Here is a 22,368-nt window from a genome sequence, read left to right on the forward strand (position 1 = left end):
TGCTCAAGGACATGGTTTAGTGCTGGACTTGGCAGTGGTAGGTTAACGGCTGGACTCGATGATCTTAAGGGTCTTTTCCAACCTTAATGATTCTATGATTCTATATGGTAGAAAGAAGGGATTTATTTTTTAACTTTTTTGGACTTAACAGCTATTCCACAGTTGCCTGCAATGGTAGTGTACTGAACTCAGTGTACTGAACTCAGTGTCCAAAGTGTTTCTTTCCAGTCTACACTTTCTCTCTCTTCTTTCTGAAGCCAGGAATCAGTACTTGCATTGCCAGTGTAGCTGAACACCTAACCTGTTCCAGCCAAAATCTGGAATAGCTCACAAAATCATGTATCTCTAACAGCTCTGAGTTTTAGTGTTGTCTTTTTTTACTGTCTGTTCAGCTGGATGGAGGCTAAGTACCTGTGACAGGATACAGAGAGCCTACTTGTTTTCTCCAAACAAGGGAGTTACTCCCGGTATAGATTTAGCACGGATGCACACGGTGAAATAATAAGGCCAGTCTGGTTGTCAGAAGGCAAGCAGGAAACTCAAAAAACTGCTTCTTGTTAGTCAGAAGGGAACAGTGCAGGATTTCACAATGGGGTGCTTAGGCAGGCTTCTAGCCTAAGGTGTGTGGTCGTTCCGTATATTTCCATACATCGGCTGTTTTAGTTTTGGCTCCCTTGCCATGAATAATTCACGCTGGAGCATATCAGAAAGTAAGCGTTGCTGCAGAAAATTGCCAACTGCAGTATGATTGCTCTCTATTGAAAAGCCCCTTGTTTTATCTATGTCATTTATTCTTTGAGTAGCTGTATTTCTGGATTCAGTTCTGGACTTCAGTTGCCATGAACCCATAGTTCTAGATACCATTATGGGAAGTACTTAACCACGTGAAGGACTGAAATGAAACATTTGTCTGGTAAAGCACCAGAAATTGAACTAAAGCAACTATTGGTAGAGTGGCAAGGACTCTACTGTAGTTACTTAGTTATTTTCAAGTGTTGATTTAGACTCCCTGAGAGTTCATCTTCATAGGCTGTTCAGTTTTATTCATTTGCCCAGTAAACTCCATTGGTCATGAGGTGCTATTTATTAATACTGCTGTAGCAGCTCAAAGTTTTCTACTTGGTGCCAAAGCTGTGACCAGACGTTTTTCACAGTACGCACAGTACACACCACACCTCTCTCCCAAAAGGGCAATTACCCTCTCCCCAAGTCCTTCTTCACACATGAAAGTTCACCAAAACAGCTCTTCCTGAATAATGATATCAGAATGAACACTTGTATTCCAGAATTTGACTTACTGAATTAAGTTTCACATATGGGCTTATTTTAAGCAAAAAATCATCTACCAGACATAGTCCAGCAAAAAACGACAAACATTAGCAGGGCAGGTGTTTCAGACATGTTCTTGCAGCCTTTTACCATATCGTACACAAGGCAAAAGAAGACACAGGCCCTGCTTTGAACTTTTGTTCCCTGGGGCTGTCAGTCTTTTCCTTTCCCCATCAATAGATTCACTGGTGATTTATGAAGGGAAAAAAAAAAAAAAAGAAAAAAAAAAAAAGGAAAAACTACCAGACTGCAGGCCTAGAAAAATCTGTTAGAAAAGTGTATGTTGTGAAAAAGCAATTAAGTGGGAAACATAAAGTGTGAGGTTTTTCTGTTTTTTCTGTTAAAAAACATTGAGCCATGATTATGACACTAAGCCAAAATTGAAAAAGAACCCCATAATTTCCATTTATTTCTGCAAACACTATGGTAAAACCACAGCACTCTCATGACAATACTGTCCATTGAAATGCTACTATCCTTGAGTTTTGTCCAGACCTTATCATTCTCATGTCACATGCAAACAATCATTTTTAATAGATTCCGTATTTATGAGAGCTATTTTTAGATAATACACAGGAAAACTCTCTGGACTACATCTTGCTGTTTGAAGTAGCCACCCAGTGTTGCTCAAGCGTTGAAAATGTTGTGTTGCTTAGTTTTGGAAAGCTTGACATCAGGGATTGTCTGCCCTTCAGTGTGCTCCTTTACACGATTTCTGAAACCGTGGTGAATGAAATACATGTAAGAGCGTGCACTCAGCCATGCAGGAATCAAAAAATCACAAAAGCTGTCCTTAAAGATGTCAGATGTGCTTAAAGTATTCTGCCTATTAATCTTGTTGTCATCCAGAGAATGGATGTTAAATTGTATAATCCTATCTGGAAAACCATCTTAATATACTGCATTATAGCTTAAACTGTGTCTTTGGTTTAAAAAAAAAAAAAAAAAAAAAAAAAAAGCCCAAAGACAAAACCTGTATTTAAATAGTTAATTTAATTCTCAAATAATTGAGAATACTTTTGGATGGGCCGTGCATGAAAGTAGGAATGAAATTAACCCAAATTTGTCATGTTTAAGTTCAACTTTATTTGTACCCTGACTTGATTTATTTCTACTCAGTCTTTACAACTGAGTAATTCCTTTTCTCATCCCATCTGCAGCGTGCGTTGCTTGGAGCAGAGTTTGTTTTGTTGATGGACATAAATATTTGAATCTGTCTGCGAGGGGAATTTGGTGGCTCGGGGAATTGGTAATAGACTGTGGAGCATTTCACCTCAAGGGTCACTAGTTCACATCCGTATCAGGTCAATAGTGGCAGAAAGTCATTATGCATCTGGCTGGCATCTGCTTGGTGGCCATTGCCAAGTCATTTAATAATCTCAGTCCAATTCCATGTGGCCAGGTGCTTTCTGTTCTCCCCAAAGCGGTGGCCTGCAGCAGACCCCCTCAGCCAGCCTCCTGCTACCTGCTCCTAAGGAAGGATCCCAGCCCCCGTTTTAAGGGACCCCTTCCCCTCCCCGACCCCCAGAGGGGCTCAGCCAGGGACCAGCACTTCCCAGGCTCCGCCTCACATCGGCACCCCCGGGGAGAGGGCGGCGGGGGCTCCGGCCGCCCCGCACGGGGGGCAGCCCCGGGCGGCCTCTGCCGCGCCCCTCGCCTCGCCGTCCTGCGGGGGGGCCCGCAGCCACGGCGCCGGGAGCGGCCCCGGCCCTGCGGCGCCTCCGCCCCGCCTTCGCCCTCCCGCGGGGGTCTCACCCTCCTCCCCCCGGTCCTTTCCCACGGGGGCGACCGGCCGGAGCGCAGCCCGCCCTGGGGGTGCCTCCGTGGGCGCGCCGCCGGCCCTGCTGCTTCACCTGGCAGCGCCGGCCGCGGCGCTCAGCCGCCCGCCCGGCAGGCGCCGGCTGTCTGGGGCGCGGAGGGAGCTCAGCGCACCGCCGTCCGGGGTCCCGGCTGTCGGGAGCGGGATCGCCTCCCTCGGCCCTGTCGCGACCCGCCGTGTTTGCCGCCGCCGGCCCGAGGCGGCCCGTCCTGCTCCGCAGCCCTTGCCTGACCGCGGGGCCGCGCTGCCGGCGAGGGGCGGGCGCGGGGGAGACGGCCGTTTCGGTCGGTGTTACCCGCTCTTGCCAGGCCGTGGCTGCGTTCTAGTTTCGGGGAAGGAGAAGGGGGGAGGGAAGCGCCTGGCTTCAGTTCAGGAAACGCTCGGGAGGTGGCGAGTGCCGGCAGGCCGCCCCTTCGCCCGCCGCTGCCCGGGGAGGCCCGGGGCGCGGCCCCGCTCGGCAGCGGCGGCGTCGCCGGGGCCGGGAGCCGCGCTGGGGCCGCCCGGCAGCGCGGGGCTCCGGCGGGTGGGCTGGCCTGCCCCGGGCCGTCTCTCGCCGGGGGCACCACGTTTTAACCACGTGTGTAGGAATAGGTCCGTGCATTGTGCAGAGCCTTCCTCCGTCCCTTCTCCTCCCCCTCTTCTTCCCTTCGAGGGAAACTAAATCCAAACGGTGAGATGTAGGAGAGCGCGAATCCCCGTGAATCCCATCTGAATAAATGTCTATATTAATGAATTATTAACTCAGCCGCTCATGACCTTAAAACTGGAATGAGGAGACGCCTAGGGCAAGAAGGAAAGCTGCTGAATCCTTTATCGGACTCCTGTCAGAGGTAACCGACCATTTGTCTTCCCCAGATCAGGAGAATTAATTAATATGAAAGGCAAACTTTTTAATTGTGTGTCAAACGAAATCAGATAGGGTGTCTCCGATTCAATCCCTTCCTAAAAGGGGTTTGGCTCCCTCTTCTACCCCCAGCCTAAAATAAAACCTTGGAGTTGCCAAAGAGATGGGCATCCTTCCTGAGGGTTATTTACAAAACAAAAAAACAAGCAAACAAAAAAATCCAAAGAAAAAAAAAATCGCGGGGAAAATGATGAATTTGGGTAGTTAATTTATCGATCTTGGCTCCTCTTCCCGCTTGTTTTATTTTAGAGGTCATTAATCAATGAAGAAAAACACCATCGTGTTCCCCCCTTGCATTTAATACACTTACCCTCCTTATTTATTTCTTTTGAACAAATTCCTAGCAAATATTCACCAATCGATTCGTAGGCGATGGATTTTTATAAAGGTTTGATCGCTTTCTAAACAGTCAATGTGATTTGTTTCAGTGCTCGTCCTCTAAATAATGAAAAAGCCTGAGAGAAGGGGAAGGAGGAGGCAGTAGTTAAAAACTCCTTTCTTTTTTTCTGCATCTTTACACACAGAAGTCACATCCAGGAGGAAAAAAAAAAATTAAAAAAAAAAAAAAAGAAATAGTAGCAAATAGACCGTAGACAAACTCGGGGGAGACAACAGGGACGCGCACAAGCGGCTCTGCCCGGGGACGCGAGACCAGAGGTCAGAGTGGGCTAAGGCCACCCCGGGAGGGGCAAGCTGGGGGGCTGGTAGCCCTGCTCGCGGATCTGCTGGTTCTGCCCTTTCCGAGGGGCTGGAGGGGCCGGGAGCGGTGGTGTTTTGGAGGGAGCGGTGGTGTTTTGGAGGGACCGGGGCCGGAGCCAGTCTCTGCCCTGACGAGGCACGTCGCTGCCCTCCCCGCCCGCCCGCCGGCGCAGGGAGCCGCGCTCTCCCCGCTCGCCGCTCGGCACCGGCGCTGCCCCGCGGCTCCCTGAGCTTCCCCGCCGTCCCTCTCCTCCCTTCTCAGCCTGGGTCGAGTGAATCCGGCGCGGCGGGGGTGGTCGTCGTGAAGGAAAAGAAGCCGAACGAGGAGGCTGGTTGGGTCCGCCGGCCCCCGCCGCCCCCGCCTGAGTGACAGGGAGCGCCGGCCGGTGCTGCCCGGCCGCGACGCCCCGGACCTGCGGGCAGAGCCAGCGGGAGCGGGGCCGGGCTGCCTGCGGGGCCAGGCTGCCTGCGGGGACCGGGCTGCCTGCGGGGACCGGGCTCCTTGCGGGACCGGGCTGCCTGCGGGGACCGGCTCCCGCCCGCCCGCCGACCGCGCCGCCGTCTCCTGCTGCCCGCTCGGCCCTGAGGACGGGCGCAGGCGGCGAGCCTTGTACTTCTTTCTTCCTCTTTCCTCCGGTTAGGTTAGGTCCCAAAGTGTCAGGGAAGTCTATGAATTTTATTCTCCCACCTTGATCCCTCGAAGCGCTACTTTTCTAGCTGTAAAAAAAACAAAACAAAAAAAAAACAAAACCAAAAAACCCAACAAACTGCAGTAACAGATTAAAGACCTCCTAATATGAACCCGCATGCAATATTTCTGTTAACAACTCAAAGCAAGTGCAGATATTGACAATGTACTTAAGCCCATTAGCTAGGAGCTTTTCCCCACTTCATCACGTTTTTCTAGCGTGAAACGAATTTTTAGAGATTGCTGCCACTAAAAGCAATTCAGTGTTTTTAAAAGATGTCCTGTAAGGAAAACAACAATAACGCAGAGGTGCGCATTTGAGAAAATGAAGAGAGTCGGAAAGGGCGGAATAAAACTGTGACCAGGAGGGAGCTGGCCAAGGACGAGACACTGTGTTAATGCAGTGAAAACAGAGAAAACGAAGGGCGCCCATCGGCAGATGAGCGCGTCCAGCACCGCGCCAGGCGCACGCTGGCGAGTGTGCGGCCAGGCTGCCGCCCCGCACCTCTGTCCCTCGGCTGGCGGCAGTGTTTCAGGACTTCAGAAAGTGGATTAACAGCGCGAGAGGGCTGAAGACTCATTATGTGTTGCACAATGGAATTGATCAAAGACATAAAGACGGTTTTCATAGCCAGCTTCATAACTCATAAAAATCGGGGTTTTTTTCCTGCTCGTGTTTCCCTTTAACTAAGGTGTTATCAATCTATACAGCAGATGACGGATGACCTTGTCAACATGACGCCAGTCAAAACATTTTTTGCCCCAGCCCTGTTCGAATCTGTGTTAAAATGTCCTGCCTTAGACACAGACAAAGTCTAAACAGCAGCAGCGTTCCCAGGCTGTGCGAGAATGAAGGGTGGGAAAGAAAGAAACTGGGAACCGGGGAGGGGGGAATGGCAAAAAGAGTTGACACGTGCCCACGTCGCGTTTGTAAGCAGCTGTGAGTTTCGTGGCAGCGTGACACCTGGCCACGGGGGCTTTTCTGACACTAGGGAGATGTTCTGGTGACATAAACGCTCTGTGCAAGTATTTTGTCTTAAAGGCATGGGATAGTACGTGCATGCGACATACGTAAGACACTGTGGTTCTCGCCCAGTTTTTCATAAGGTATGGGAAAGAAACTGAAAAAAAAGTTAAATACTCACTGATACGTGAGCTCAACAACTGAGTAGCGGGGTGGAAAAAAGCCAATTTTTAAGCAAAGCGGTGAGAAAAAGTCGCTAGGGATGAGAAGTTTCTCGCCACAGGTTGCATCTCTGCCTGCACGCTTCTTGCTCTGTGCTGTAACGGAGTAGAGTGAGCAGGAGAGAGACGTGCTGGTGCTCCAGGGGACAAGGTCTGAGGAGGGAGAAGTTCTGGGGCGGGGAGCTCGCCCATCTGTGTCGGGACCTCCTGGGGCAGGGCTCAGGTAGCCGAGGGGACTGGGAGGCAGGTCATCCCAGGAGACAGGCTAAGGAAAGTAGGTGGGACAGTGTCAGGACAGCGACACGGGCCAGGAGGGTCTCTAAAATCCACCCTAGCCCCAGAGGGGCAAAAGGCAAGCGGAGCGGGGCCGCGGCTGCCGGCAGCCTGGCCGGGTGCGGGGCGCCGGCTGGCTCGGGCCGGAGCGGGGCCGGAGACCCCCGCGGGGCTGGGGACGGCGCAGCGGCGGGATCCTGCCGGGGGCTGCGCCGGGCCGTGGTTCCCCTTCCGCCGGGATAAAAGCCCAGCTCTTCCCGGGGCGCCGTGCTCCCGGACCGGGGTGAGGGGGTGGGGGGGAGGGAGGGAGGGAGGGATGGAGAGACGGGGGGGAGAGGGAGGGAGGGAAGGAGGGACGGAGGAGGGAAGGAAAGAAAGGGACACCTTTAAAAGTTGAGCAAGGAACAAAGTGGGGGAAGTTGCCAAAAAAAGGGCTCTGCGTTCAGGCTCGCTGGTAACTTCCCGCTCCCTCCCCTCCCTCCCGCACACACCACACACACTTGTATTTTGCGCTGTCGTAAAACCCACGTGTCCAGCCCGGAGCCTGCCAGAGCCCAGCAGCGCGCCCGGCCGCGACTGCGATGCGCAGCCACGGCAGAGGGAGCCCGGCGGCTCGGAGCTAGCCGGCCCGCCGGTCCCCGGCACCGGGAGGAGGGTCACCCTGCTTCCCCGTGGGCAAAGACCGGAGAAGTCTCTCCTCTCCACCCTCCTCCGCCTCGAAGCCTCCCGGGGTTGCCCGCAGCTCCGCACGCCGACCGCGCAGCAACTGCTCCGGCGCAGCCCGCTCAGGTAAGGCAGCTGCGGACCGGGGCACCCGGCGGGGGGCGACTCCGGCCCCTCCGCCTCCCCCGGCACCGTCGGCCCGGCCGGGGCCGCGGCGGGGCACCGTCACCGACGGTAGCGCACTGCCGGGCCGCGTCCTCCCCCTGTAAATGCTGGCGCGGGGAGCGGGAGCGGCTGGAGAGAAAAGACTCGCGCGTGGGTGCGTGGGGCTGAACTTTCCTCCTCCTCCTCCTTGTCAACTTTGAGAGTCGTTTGCTCCCGCGGAGAGAGGGACGGGATGAAAGGGAAAGACATCGCCCGCGCCGGGGACGGGCTGAGCTGCTGCCTTTGGGGGCGGCCAGCTCCCCGGCCGCGGGCGTGGGGGGCTCCCGCCGCCGCTCTCGTCCTGCCCGCGGCCCGGGGGCGGCGGCGGGGGAAAGCCTTGCCGCCCCGGCTGCCGCGCTCCTCGCCTGTCCGCCCCGGGGCTCTGCCGGCCGAGGTTTTCTCCTGCCGACCCTGGGGCGGGCAGGGAAGCGGGGCGGGGACGGTCCCGCCGCCGGCCCCGAGAAGCCGGCGCTGGGAGCCCACGCGTGGGCCGGCGCGTCCGAGCGTGGAGGGCGCCGCGGGGTCGGCGCGGCCCGGCCGGGGCGGGGCGGGAGTCTCACGTCTGCTGTCCCCTTCCTCTCCGCTCCGCAGGCAGCACGATGCTGAAGCCCGGCGACCCCGGCGGATCCGCGTTCCTGAAGGTGGATCCCGCCTATCTGCAGCACTGGCAGCAGCTTTTCCCGCAGAGCGGCCAGCTCAAGAGCAGCGGGGCCCTCGCCCAGCTCCAGCCGCCCGAGAGAGCCGAGCCTCCGGCTGACAGCCTCCGCCCGCGCCCGGCCTCCCTCTCCTCCGCCTCCTCCTCCTCTTCCTCGTCCACTCCGTCTTCCTCCTCCACCTCCTCCTGCGTCGCCGCGGCGGCCGCTTCCCTGGCCGGCCTGACATCCCTGCCGGTGACCCAGCTCCCGGTCTTCGGACCGCTGCAGAGCTCCGAGCCCCCGGCCGGGGGAGCGCCCGCTCCCCTGCAGGGCAAGGACTTGTGCGGGGCCGGCAGCGGCGGCAGCCAGTGCGGCGAGCGGGCGGCCGCTCGGTTCCGCTGCACGGCCGAGGAGCTGGACTACTACCTGTACGGGCAGCAGCGCATGGACATCATCCCCTTGAACCAGCACACCAGTGACCCCAACAACCGTACGTACCGTGCCCCTTCTCGCAGTCCCCGGGTCCCCGTCCTCCGCCGCTCCCCGCAGCGGGCCAGCCTAGGGCGCTCCCAGCCGGGGGACCGCCGTCCGTGCCCGCTCCGCTCTCTCCATGAGGAACATCCTCCGCCCTGCCCTTCCCTCCCTTGAGCTGCTTTTGCGTTGTTCCCAGTGCTTTCGGGAGGCGGGCGGTAACCCCTCGGTAATGGCTTTTCTTGTCTGAGACCCAGGTCCTTCCCTGGAAGGCACACTTCGCCGGGAAGGCTGCTGTGGGGATAGATTCCTCTCGGAGGGCTGCTTGGGAAAATCGGTTCAGAAACGGTTCAGAGTAACTTGCTGTAAAACCGGTCCTTTCTCGCCTTGCTTGTATCACTCCGTTCCTGCCTGGAAAGCCCGGGCTTCGCGGAGTATCCAGAAATCAATTACTCCTCCGAGCAGGGCAGGGGAAAAATTGCAGTTTTCGTCAGATGGACTAGGACAAAGTTTTCCTCCCTCTTATCTCGGAGTATCGTTTTCCTTTCAGACCTCCTTAACACCTCGCTGGTTTTAGTTTTCACCCCTACCGAAAAGCATGACATGGTCATTTAATAAGAAAAGCTGGTTTTCTAGATGAAAAAGATCGTCTGCCTGAGTGTCAGAATTCATTTAGCACTTGGTGGTTAGAAAACGTTTAATACTGCTGTTGCCAATTACAAAGTTGTTTTTTTTTTGGGGGGGGGCCGCCCCTATTATTAAACATCCGTATCGACTAGAGGTTCGTGATTTTAGAAATCGGTTCTGCCTGTGTGTTATTCCTGTATCTGTAGCTACCATACAACCGAGGAAATTCACGGGGTTAAAATAACTAGATGAACTAAATTAATCAGGTTTATTAGTAACATTCAGAGCACAGGGATCTCTCCCTGTTAAAACACTGGAACATGGCTTCAGCATGTGCACTTTTTTCTATTGCTTCAAACACCTTCTCTTATCCTCAGGTTTCTTAAAATTATTTATTTTTGTTGTCCTGCCCCCCCCGAAATATCTGTTTAAGGAAAGCTGTTGGACACACAAACGATATACCACACCAGCGATCCATAAGCACATGTCCAAGCAAAACGCATATTCGTTTAATTTCATTTCAGATGCGGAGTTTGTTTTGAAAGTTTTCATGAAGCTCTGTTGTGTATTAATTAAACTGCGTGAATGCTAGCATAGTCTTCGTCATTGTGCGTACATCTTAAAGAGCAAGAGGAAAGTTGACTCTGAGTTTGGTGGGGATTTCCCCCTCTTCTCAACTGTGCAAATCTTTCCATATTGGGTACCAACTTTGTTTTGAGCGACTTCCTCATGCTTAGTTTTACCCTGTAGTGAAACGTGTTAGTGTATTTTCTATTCTCGGGTGCAGAAAACGTGATCTCATAAATTACATGCACTTAATGGAATCTGAAATGCACTTTTAATCTCCAAGCGAACCGTTCAGACAATACATGTTTTACTTCTCGGAGCAGCTCTGTAAATCTGCAAGATAAAGGTTTTAAAAAGAGAAAGGAAGATAAAAAAGCGATTTGGGGGGAGCATTTTTAAGGAGTGAGGGAAATAAAAGCACGCCGCAGAGTCGCAGGCGAAGCCTGTGTAGTTTCTTCCTAATCGCGATATTAAAGGTGTATTCGAGAAAGAAAAGGGGTCGACTGCAGAAAGGGCGCTTGTGAACCGCGTCCGGCTGGGACGGGGCAGCCCTTGCCGTCTGAAGGACGGGGCAGGGTGCTGCCAGCACGGTCTCTCCCTTCTTTTCTGCAGCGAGATCTAAAAAGTCTTACCATTGAACTTGTTTAGCAGGCGGCTCTCGCTCCAGCGGTTATTAGTTGTCTCTGAGCAAAACTTTTAACCCGAGTTTTCAGCCTTCTGGGACCAGGTGCGTTTGCTTTGGGCAACTCGTTCTTAAAAAATAAAGGAAAAAAGCGAATTGTAAGTGAGGACGGAGCACGGGAACGGCGGTCCGTGCCGTGCCACGCACTCGGCTCCCTGCCCCGGGCAGAGGCGCAGGCGGGCAGGCGGCGGGGCACCGGCCCGGCTGGCCCTGCGCGGCGCCCCGGCTGCCGCGGGGGTCACGCAGCGAGTCCGTGGGCAGGCGGGATGCTCAGCCGCTTTGGCTCCGTCCCTCGCTCCCCGCGCTGCACCGGGGGTGCCCGTTCGAGGGAGCGGGGGCCGGGGTTGTGGGTGAGGTGAGGAGAGACCGACTTCAGTTCGAGTTGTCCTGGCTCGGTGCGCCGCTCGCTCCGGACAGCACCGCCGAGGCTCCGAGGCGGGGGAGCGGGCGTTGTGCGGCGGGGGCTCTCCCGGCCTGGCGCAGGCGCCCGCCCGCGGGCCCGATCCCCTCCTCGCCCAGGGCGCAGGGCCGCCGCCTCCGCCCTGCCCGGCTGCAGCCCGCCGCGTCGGGGCTGGCGGCAGGGCCCTGCCTGCGGGCTGCTGCTCGGGTTTGAATTTTAGATGTACCCCCTTCGCCGACCAAGCCGGTGCCCCTTTGCCCCTTCTTTCCCAAGTGCCACCCCGCCCCCGAGCATCCCCTTCTTCTCCGGGGCAAAGCGCCTCCCCCCCCGCTCCCCCAGCGGGATCTCCCCGCTGCGCGCACCCGTTCGGGGGAGGCTCCCGCAGACGTCGCCGGTGCCTTCGGCCGCTCTCCCGGCGGCCGCCCCAGCGCGGCGGGGCAGCGGGGAGGCGGGCGGGCGGCTCCCGCGGGGGCGGCGGCGTCGCTGCCTCCGCGCCGGGAAAGCGGGAGGGTGGCGGCGATCCCGGCTGCCCGCCGCCCCGCCCGGCCCGGCTCCCGGCTCCCGGCTCCCCGCTCCCCACCGCCCGGCCCGGCCCGGCCCGGCCCGGCGCCGGGCGGCCGCCGTGGGAAGACGGATGGGCGGCGGTTTCCCCATAGACACGCGCCTTGGCCGTCAAATATCAGTGAATATGGCACGGTCCTGGGCGAGGGAGGGGGGGCGAGGGCCGCCAAGGAGCTGTGGGTTAAGTGTCTGTACGTAATTGTTTTTAATTGAAAAGGGTTTAGTTAGGGGGAAAAAAAATAACAGCAACCAAGAAACAAAACCCTAATTAGGGCCCTGCAGTCTTTACTCCCGGGGAAGTAAAAGGGATTATGTTAAAACCCCGATAATGTGGCAGGCGGCTGGGGACCGTTTTCTTCCCAGCTCTGAATCTGGACTGACGGGGGTATTCCTGCGCGCTGGGGGCGGGGCGGCGAGGAGGAGATCTCCTAGGGTGAATTTGGGGGGTGCGAGGCCGGCTCTCTCCCGTCTGGGCTTGCTCCTCGCTTCTGGGGAGAGGCTTTCGCAACGAGAAGTCTGCGACTCCTCTACCTTCACCAGAACGCGCCAACCTGCCACTGTAATAAATACGCTGTGTAAAACTGAAGTGTCACGCAAGCAAGCAGTTTGCACGCCTCTTCCCATTCAATTTACGGGGAGACAGTGTATATATAACGTGCTGTGAAGTGGATCGGTGCGGGGAATATTTGGATTTTTTTTTTTTTTCTCTAGGCTGCTGCTAACCTGTATGATTTAGCTATTTTACATCATTAGTTACCCGGCACCCTTAAACATAGCAGATAGCCATATATTAGATTGAGGTTAGAGAAGGTGGTGACTGTTTATTTAGGGTGATAAAATGGTCCATCAGCAGTAATCTCCATCGATATGTGCCACCAGGAGATGAAGGATGAGGGGACAAGCCACAATTAATTGCCCTATAGTTTTGTAGGAGAGAGTGGAGCCGGTGCGGACTGAACTTCGATCTCCTCTCCCAGAGCCTATTCATCATCTCTACATTGTATATGGGGGTCTCTCAGGGGCAGGGGGTGGCAAGGTTTATCTACACACAATATTCTCCTACCCTTCTCATACCTGACACGGAAATTTAATTCATTCATACCTTCAATCGAAGGCAGGCAAAACCAAACCCGCCTCCCCCACCCGCCTCGCAAAAAAGAGCCCGAAAGCCGCTCCCAGAGCGGGACGCGCCCCCCCCCGCCCGGTCCCCCGGCCCAGCCCGGGCGCCCAGGCGGGCCCTCGCACACCGGCTCCCTCGGAGGGGCTGGGGCAGGGTCTGCCCGACCCCCGACGGGGGGCTCGGACCCCGCGGCGGCTCCTGCTCCCGTGCGGGAGCGCGGCCCGGGCGGCCGGCGGGGCGCAGCGGGGGCTCCGCTTCGCCTCCCCCGCCCCGCGGAGGCGGCTCGGCCCCGGCCGGGGGAGAGCGGAGAGGTGAGGCGAGGGGTGGGGAGGGGAGGCGAGCGGGTAAAAGCTCGGGGGGGGGAGATCGGGCCCGGGGAAGGGTCGGGCAGAGCCGGGCGGGGGGAGCCGGGAGCCGGTGCCGGCCGTGGCTCGCCGCCCTCCGGCGGCCGTTCCGCACCCTCGCGCCGCGATCCGGCCCCTGGGGCAGCAGGCTGGGCTCGGCCCCGCTCTCCGCAGCCAGTATTTGGAACAGATAAGCAAAGAAATAAAAGGAACCCGAGGGGAAGAGTGCGTCTGTGTTCGCTCCCCCCCAAAGGCCTGCCTCAAGTCAGGCAGTCTGCGAAAAACTGCGATTAATTTCGCACAAAGAGGTTCACGTCAGCTCACCGGTGAGGCAACTGAGGCACGAGGAACCCGTGATCCCTAGAAACGTACCAGCCCTCAGGAGACGAAAGGGCACTATCTCACCCAGGCCACCCTCCCTCTTAGCTGGGCACCCGGGCTCGGCCAGAGACGCAGGGCCGGCCGCAGTGATTTATACTTGCAAGTGAGTAATACCGTGTGAAATGATGGCCACTTACACCGGATACCTGCATGCTTGTGGTGAATTATGAAGCAGAGGGTCAGAGGCCACCCTTCTTTAATACCAGCAAACTGCAGGTATCCAGTATAACTGCACCTTTGAAGCATATTATTGCCGAGACAAAAATGTATTTCTTTCATTTATTGTTACAGCTGGTTTGCTGGTTAAAACACTGTGTTGGACTCTACCTTTCACTGACAAAAGCTTTCTCCTCTCAGATTTCTTTTAAAATATGCAGTAGTAGTGTAATTTAGGTTGGAGAGTGTTTAGAATTGTATTTTGGGGGCAATGAGGTGTCCTTTCCCTTTTACTGAGGTTTAGTACTTTTAAGTGTACTCACATGGAGTTATAGTGCTGGCATTACACTGTGTTTGTTTTTATGGAGGCAAATAAACGATAACATATTGTGCTCCTCCCAAGAGAGCCGTACCAAACAGCTCCACTAGGAAATTGTTTAATTTTTTTTCTTGCTTCTTCGTTGCCTTAATCCTCCCATCTGTAGAGCATGAAGGTATAAAGTGAGAAGCTGATCTCCTTCCAAAGAGTCTGGCTGCATCTGGGCCTGCAATGGAGCATTCCCACTGACCTTACCTTGTACATCTCCTGATTTTATCAGGAGACACTTTGCTCTGGCTGCAGTCCTCCTTGCTTTTTCCATTTTCAGCAAATCCCTCAATTTTCTTACATTTCTTGCTTCTTCTTGTCTTGATTTGAGGCTTGAAGGATGCTATTACAACTAGTGGAAGTATTACTTTCAGTGGTCCTTGGAGGAAGCCTGTACTTACACAGCTGCTCTCTGAGGCCAAAACAGGAGGAAGGGCACGGTACATCCTTCCTTGTTGCCCTGTGCAGCAGTCCTCTGGATAGCTCACTCTTTTCCCACCACGTCCCTTTTACATGAACTTCCTACACACATGTGGGTCTTAGTGCTTGCCATCCAGTTTGGAGATTCTAGTGATGTCAGTGGACCACAGCACTCTCAAAACCCCCCTTCTTTTCCATGTATTATTAAGCAAGTTGGTGCACTGTATGACATCCTACTTCGAAGTATCCATGAAGAAGATGCTGTTGATCCTTTCTGTGAGGCAGGGTAGTGTGCAAGTCTTGAAGTTCTCCTTTTTTCCCCCTATCTGATATTAAGGACTTCCTTCCCTTGTCCTCTGAGGCAGAGGAATCCACTGCTTACAGTGACTGTCTTTAAACGGGCGGTATAAAGTTATAGAACGTGTGCTTGGGTCAAAGCCTTCCATGTATCATTACACAAAAGTTAGTCTTGGCAGAGGAAAAGATGCACGGTAACTTTTTACTCAAGGCATGGTAAAATAGGTCTAGTAGGGTTTCTGCTCCTTAGAAAATTTATGAGGATTTTAAAAAATTTTATTTGTACAATTGCATAAAAACTAAAGAGAGATGTATAAAGCATGCAACTAAGAAGAATTCAGTACTGCTTAGTATAAAAGACAGTCTCCTTCCCTCTCATCAACAAGCCGTAAACCCAAATAATTCCAGAAGATGTCCCATTTTCCAAATTTTCAGCTTTGGCAGGACAAAGGGAAAGGAGCACAGCAGGCGATCAGATACTGCTGCTGCCCAGCGTTAAGACGTTACCAGTGTTTTTGGATAGTGGAAAATAAACATCACTGTGTATGACTTTCTGTAAGGGTAAATGACGGTGACACAGGGTTCATTTATACTCCTCGTCAACTTCTTAATTTCTTTTCCTTGAAAAGGTAGAAATAAAATATTTTATCCACACTCCTGCTCACATATTGTCAGGACAAACTGAAGAAATCCTTGTTCTAGGCAGGTACTAAAAGTTGTGTGCATGAAAAGTGATGCATATCTGGTGGCGGGATGCAGGAAATAGACACTGAAATTGCCTGACTGGAGTCATGAAGATGCCTTAGCATGTTTAATGTAAATTGCTACAGAGACACGATGTCTCCAAGAAAGCCATTAATAATCAGGTAGTTGGGAGGAGAGTTATGCGTCTAGAAGACCGCCAAACAGTGCAAACAGGTTGGATTCAAGGGCCTGCCCTGGGTGCTGGGTAGACATCATGGTAGACATCCTCTCTTTAAGCCCTCAGTTTTCCTGCCAGATGTTTTCTTTCTAATTTGCATGGTAAGATGCCGGATTTGTTTAAAGTGTACTTGCCTGCCAACCTGGTTGTTTTTTTTTTTTTTTTCCCCCCTATTTGAGATCCTTTCCTATATGTTCTCCAATGCCAAACTCCAGTGCAGCCCCTGAGATCTTTGGATATGCCAAAACCACGGGTTTTCTTGATGACTGGTTTTGAAGAGGAAAGAAAAGATGTTGTGGTGATACCTCACTTTCCAAACTAGCTGTGGAAACAACAACAGAAAAACCCCCGGGTTGTACTCGCTGCCTTTTATTCATCATTCCTGGGAATGGATGTAGGAATATCTGCTGCATAATAATCTTCTCTCAGGACTAGCCAGAAACCTTTTCCCTGGGGTCCTGCAAATCTCATCGTCCAGCCACCTCTAATTGACGTGGCTGAGCGAGCAAAACCCCTCTGCAGTGGCAGCTTAACCCAGCAGAAGAGTCGTTTTGCGACAGGGATTATACCGTTAAGGAAAGGTTTTCACCCTGGAGCCCAAAGACATTTTTTTTGCCAATGTAAGCACGGTCCCCAGCAGGGGTCTTTGTCCTGTCGCTGCTGGGGTGTGCTGCAGTGGCGGCAAGGGACCCTCTTCCCTCCTGCCTTCCTGCCCTGACGCTGCACCACATGTTAGGGGTGGCATGGGGCGAGTTTCATAGGCAGCCCTTCTTCTTCAGGGGCACCCATCAGAGTAATGCACAGCTCAGGGCTTGCTTGCTTGCTTTCTGCTAAGATCTGTAATTGTTGTTATAGGTAGAGAACTTGAACAGGCGAGCACCGAGTAGGGACGTGTGCATTTCCTGGAAGGTGTAACGATTTCGAGGGAAATTAGCTTCCACATATAACTTTCAAATATTTTTATGTTGCTGCATGTATCATTTTGGTATGGTACAACTTAAAAGAGAATAACAGGAAACAGTGCTTAGAAAGTGTGTCTAAAATTGGAGAATGCAAATAGAGGCCATATTTTGAAAATGCAGCTTTTATTATCCTTTATCAGCTTTTACTGAACAGTGAGGAAGGCTTTCCTCTGAAGGCTCTGTAGGAAAGAGGCCTACATAATACGTAGTATATCCACCTTGGAAAGAAGAACAGCTGAGTCAGTCCACCCCGAGTATTGAAACTGTGGTTACAGGCAATCTAGCAAGCCTAAATCTGTGGCTTTGACCAAGAAGCTCCAGCTTCTATAGTGAATACTGTGCTTTATTTTTATAAGAATGGGTGTAAGTTGTATAAAATTATTAGAGGAAAGATCTAGGACTTGCTGCATGAGTACTATGGCATAGTTATTGCTTTTCCTTTGTATTTCTGGAATAAATTTATATGAAAACCTTTACTGTGCTACAAAAGTGAAATGTGCAGAAGATGGTAACCTATTTCAACAGATTTGTTGTTATGTTAACTCAGCATACCTCCAGAGAAATGGATTTCCTGAGCATGAAACATTTTCCTGGAAGTTGTACATCCGTGGCATGTGCAATAGTGTGTGGTGGAAACATTTAACCAAAATTTTCTTTGCTCAAAAAAGAAAATTCACAGCAGGATCTTCCCAAAACAGAGAAACATCATCCATTTTTAAGAGCAGTTAGGGAAATTAAGATTTTTACAAACTGGTCTTTTTCATGGGAGCTGCTCACAAAACCAGACGTGCTGTTTTTGTTCTTAGCCTCAGCTACATGTAACAGGCAAAGAACATGCATTCCCATTCAATAAAAATTCTCAAACATGTGCTAGGAATCAGTAATATCTGCTATATAATTTGAAAATAAAGATTAGATTTGGCTCTAAGAAAGTAAATGTCCATGCATGCTCTGATTCATCATTCATGAGGTTCTGGTTTATTTATTTTGTTTTCTAAACAGACAGGCATGCACACGCATGTTAATGTAAAAAGTAGAATGAATGTCCATTTAAAATAAGGATGGAATTAAACCCAGTTCCAATTAAACCCTTGGGCTGAGCTATGGTAATGCGAATGAGGGGGTCTTGTGAGGCGTTAAGACTGTGTTTTAAAATGTGTCACTGAAACACACTGGGATGGTTTAAATGGGCTATTTATATTAGTCAAAAAATGAATCTTAAAAAACTGTGTTAAAATAAATGAGTATTGGCAGGTCTGTGAACACACCAGGCTTGCAAAACGTCTGCAGAGTTTCTGCTCAGCCTTTGAGATTTCTTATTAAGGGCTTTGGTGAGATTAGGAAGACCAACCTAAGCAACCTGCAAAAGGGCACGGTGTGTATGAGTGCTGAGCTGCCATGAAATGGTAGGAAAAGTACAGGGATCTGCGGGATCTTGCCCGTGGCAGTGATCACAGTGGTGGCCAGCAGCATCATATTGATGGTGTTTTTCCCTCTTTGCCTCGCAGGATGTGACATGTGTGCTGATAACCGCAACGGCGAGTGCCCTATGCACGGGCCCCTCCACTCCCTGCGCCGGCTGGTGGGCACCAGCAGTGCTGCCGCAGCAGCCCCTCCACCTGAGATCCCAGAGTGGCTCCGGGACCTGCCCCGGGAAGTGTGTCTGTGCACCAGCACAGTGCCTGGCCTGGCCTACGGCATTTGTGCGGCACAGAGGATCCAGCAGGGTACCTGGATTGGGCCTTTCCAGGGAGTCCTGCTCTTGCCAGAGAAGGTTCAAGCAGGAGCCATCAGGAACACTCAGCATCTCTGGGAAGTAAGTAATCGTCTTTACTTCCTTGTCAAATTTGATTGTTTTGAAGTAGACATTGAGTGTAATTGCATGTAGTACTAGCACCGTTCGCTAGCTGTGAAAAAGAAACAACACAATTTAAGTAAGCTAACCCAGCAGATTTGAAAATGCAGGCAGTGCAAGCAAAAGCTTTGTTGCACTATAGGTAGCCAGGAAACCAATGTACACCTCAGAGCTCCAACTGGTTTGCACAGGAAGAGCAGATTGTTGCAGGTGCTGTGATGCAGAATAGAAAGACATGGCCAAAGAAGGCTGAAGGTTACAACACACAGTGCTCTTCACATTTTGACCTGAGTAACAAGAGCTGACGGAGCTCTCAGGTCACAGTACCAGCTGCATCATCTTAGTCTGAGTAACGCACACGGGTTGAGATGGCATATCGCACCATCGCTGTGGCCTACAGACAGTCCAAGAAAGCTGCTGAAAGGAGTGCAGGAGCCTATCCTACAGCCTTGCTATTTGAACAGTGAAGGTATTAGTGCTTGTTCACAATTTAGTTCAACTCTGGTCCTGCACCGACCGTGCATTCCCCTACTGATGCTTTCAGTGCTTTTGTGTTAAAGCCACTGTCAGCTCTCTGAAGATGTTCTTTTTTTGTATTTGTCACCGTCTTAGAGAGGGTGACAGTGATAAATGGTCTAAAAACATTCAGGCTGTGATGGTTTTGTTTATTTTGTAATGGACAGTGACTGTGGTTTGGCGGATCAGATCATAAACCTGCTATTGTATTCCTTTGGCCATACAGGGACATCCACGGCCGTTGCTGTTTGTGACCGCGTACATTTTCTCCAGTGAAGCACTGGAGTTTTGTGCTTAGGTATAGTTTGTATGCAGATGCTAACAACAGCATCTTGCGGTAAGTTAATTTAGAATGCAAAAACAGTATATGCTCCTTTTACACCCAGGTCTAATAACTAATAGGGAACACGTATGATCCCTGTGTGTGTCAGTACTTCTTATTTACAGAAACAGGCTGCTGTCTACCTAGTCTTTTGCCATCCATTTCTTCTTTGCTTTGTGCTGGAAGGTGTCATTTCTTAGTTCTGCTTAGTCCTCTGTAGCTGCAGCTTCTGCTCACCTCAAGACTAACTGCTACGGAGAGTCAGTAGAAACGTGCCTGTAGATCAGCGGGTGATATTTAGTCATCTAGACCAAATCTGGATCTTCAGAATATAAGGGGACATGCTTGCTGGTTAGAAACCTGACAAGGAGTCCATGAAGATGCAAAGAGTGGTTTTGCTGTCTTCAGTGGGTATACAGTAAAAGCGAATGGATTTTAAAAAGGTATTTGGTGTTATGGAGCCAGCATATTGTATATAGCACTTCTTCACAGAAAACCTGTGAATATTTAGGTTGTCTTTGGGACTGATCGTTACCTCTTTTAATCATGATGTTCTACTTTGGCATAATATGTGTGACTTTTTTCTATGAGTATGAGCTCCTATGCATTTCCTATACATTTCCTGTATGCAAGCAAATAGTAAATAACACATGGAGGTCTTTGTCGTAAAGTATTTACTCAAAAGAGTTATTGTGGCAAGAGGGAGATTTTTGCACTAAAGAGTAAAAGATCAGTCTCAGAACACACCTAAATGTACTCAGTAAAACTGGGTGACTTGCAGGCATCGGGAGTTTGTTGCTGCCTTCAGTGGGGATGGAATTTCTCTTGTATAGCGGATATTAATCAACTGGACTTAAATCTGTTCTTACCAAAGCCCAGTGATTATAATGAGGGCATTTTGGGATATGTTATTAATCAAATATTTTTTTATGGAACACTCTATATGGTATCGGAGGCTTTATTTTCATGGTTAAGAAGGGTTTTGTGGCTTAGACTATGCTAATTACCAGAATACAAAGTAATAAAATAAGTTTATCATCGTGTTACATGAAACATTGAAATTTAGCTAAAATAAATGGAGTTAGGGAATTTTACATTATCCTTACCTATTTGCATTATCAATGTAATTTTTTTTAAATTATGAATCGGTTTTATGCAAGTTAAGTTGCAAATACTGATAATAACATTTTTAAATAGGCAAGAATTTTTTCGTTTAATTTCAGATGAACTTAAAAATTCTTTTAAAGCAATGAAAGAAGGAAGGTTGTCGGGGGGAAAGCCAAAAGCAAAGAAGAAAAAGATGTTAAGTAAAAATAAGAAATAGTACTGATGTATGTGCCAGATTCCATACAGCCATCGATGGGTGTCAGCTGAGTCTTTGTGTGGGTTTACTCTTCTGTTCTTCACACACAACACTGATTTCCTGTTGGCTAGCAAAATGAGTGTGTGTATTTTAAGTGAATTATCCTAAAAATAATAATTAAATTTAGTTTTTGGAGGAGGCATTGTGGGCAGCTCGTTGTCTCAGATTATTTCTGTTAATGGCAAAAATTGTTAGCAAAGAGTCACATACCCTAAGCTCTAGCTAAAAGTTTTGGCCATTTTTCATTTGTTTTGACTTTCAGTTTGGTATGTTTTATCTATCAGAGAACTAACATTTAATAAACAAAAAGTATAGCAAAAGAAAGTAATCAGAAAGTGTGTGTGATTTTACACAGCTGATCTATGAAAATAAATAAAAGCAATTGAAAGTATGTAACTGAATAGTCTGTATTCTTTTAGTCTATATGGTATAGGAGTGTGAATTAAATCACTGTGAACATTAAAGGAATGTCTCATCATTGTCCCTTTATAAAGTTGTGACTCTAGTCAATTCTTTTCCACCAATCTTTTCAAGATAGCTGCAAATACAAGTATGTCCACAGATGAGTTATTCGGCATTAGGTCTTGGTGGACCTTATAGAGAGAACTTTTCTTTCTTAGTACCATAAATAGCATTCGAATATATTTTCTCTCAGCACTGCGAAGTAAAGTTGATAGATATTTGTTTTCATTTACAGTTCTTTGTTTTTAGTGTACACCAGATAAATAGAGGGAATATTGCAGGGACTTTTAAGTGTAGTTACTGATTTGGCGGCTTTTTTTATTCTCTTTGTTGTGGGAAACATCAGAAGCACTGCATTTGATGTATAGTGCAACGCTATGGAAATATGCTTTAGTCTGTCTGCACAAGTGTTCCCACCATGCACTCAATGTTTGCTTTGTATGTAATCCATACAGCATAATGTACAGCGATTCAGAGTAAATTACATACCGTTCCATTACCTCACAACAGGCCTTGACACCTATGGGTGTTCATGGGAAATTATAGAGTTCTCTCGCAATCAGCCAAGATAACTTTTTATAAGTTACAGAAAGATCAGCCCTTCAGAAAGCCAAAAATATTAGTCATTTTTAGTTGTTCTTTTTTTCCCCCCTTTGGCCCACTTCAATACAGAGTTTGCCTGTATTTTATAAAAATACAATAAACTCTGATTTGTTTAAAACAAAAACAGGACTGGGTGTATTAAGTAAACACTGTCTTTGGTAATACAGGCATTTATTCCAGCACTGCTTGATAATATTTCTGATCTTTTTCTTCTTCTTTTTTTTCATTTTGAAGTAATGCGAACAATCCTTTTGTTATTGCAAAAAAAACAGAGACTTTCTCAGCAATTAGGTCTTACTGATGAGAATGAGATAATCTCCCCCTAATGTGTTTTCTAATAAAGAAGTGAAAAGGCACATATTCCAACATGTATGAAAACATTATCTCAATTATTAATGTGTCCTTACTCCCCGGAGATAAATTAATCTAGTTGCACATGGTTTCCCCTTTCTGTTTAACATCAAAATTTAATAAGAGTAGACTTAAGGAATGTATACGATATGCACTTAAATTCTATTAGAATAAAATACAGAAGTTTAAAAGACTTATACATTTTAGTAGTCAAAGTTTT

At 50.2% G+C, this 22,368-nt stretch overlaps 1 protein-coding gene across 1 annotated transcript in view; it reads left to right on the forward strand.

Moving 5' to 3' along the window:
* Window positions 1-7,440: 7,440 nt before the first annotated feature.
* PRDM6 (PR/SET domain 6) overlaps window positions 7,441-22,368 on the forward strand; it is a 78,756-nt gene continuing 63,828 nt past the window's right edge. Inside the window, exons 1-3 of the mRNA XM_087741917.1 lie at window positions 7,441-7,686; window positions 8,356-8,889; window positions 18,185-18,492. Coding sequence (XP_087598043.1) covers window positions 8,364-8,889; window positions 18,185-18,492 — 834 coding nt within the window. The 5' untranslated portion in view covers window positions 7,441-7,686; window positions 8,356-8,363. The remainder of the gene's footprint in view (window positions 7,687-8,355; window positions 8,890-18,184; window positions 18,493-22,368) is intronic.

Source organism: Nipponia nippon, unplaced genomic scaffold (assembly GCF_047370975.1).
Source record: "Nipponia nippon isolate SJK-2023a ecotype South Korea unplaced genomic scaffold, ASM4737097v1 scaffold_8, whole genome shotgun sequence".
NCBI lineage: Eukaryota > Metazoa > Chordata > Aves > Pelecaniformes > Threskiornithidae > Nipponia > Nipponia nippon.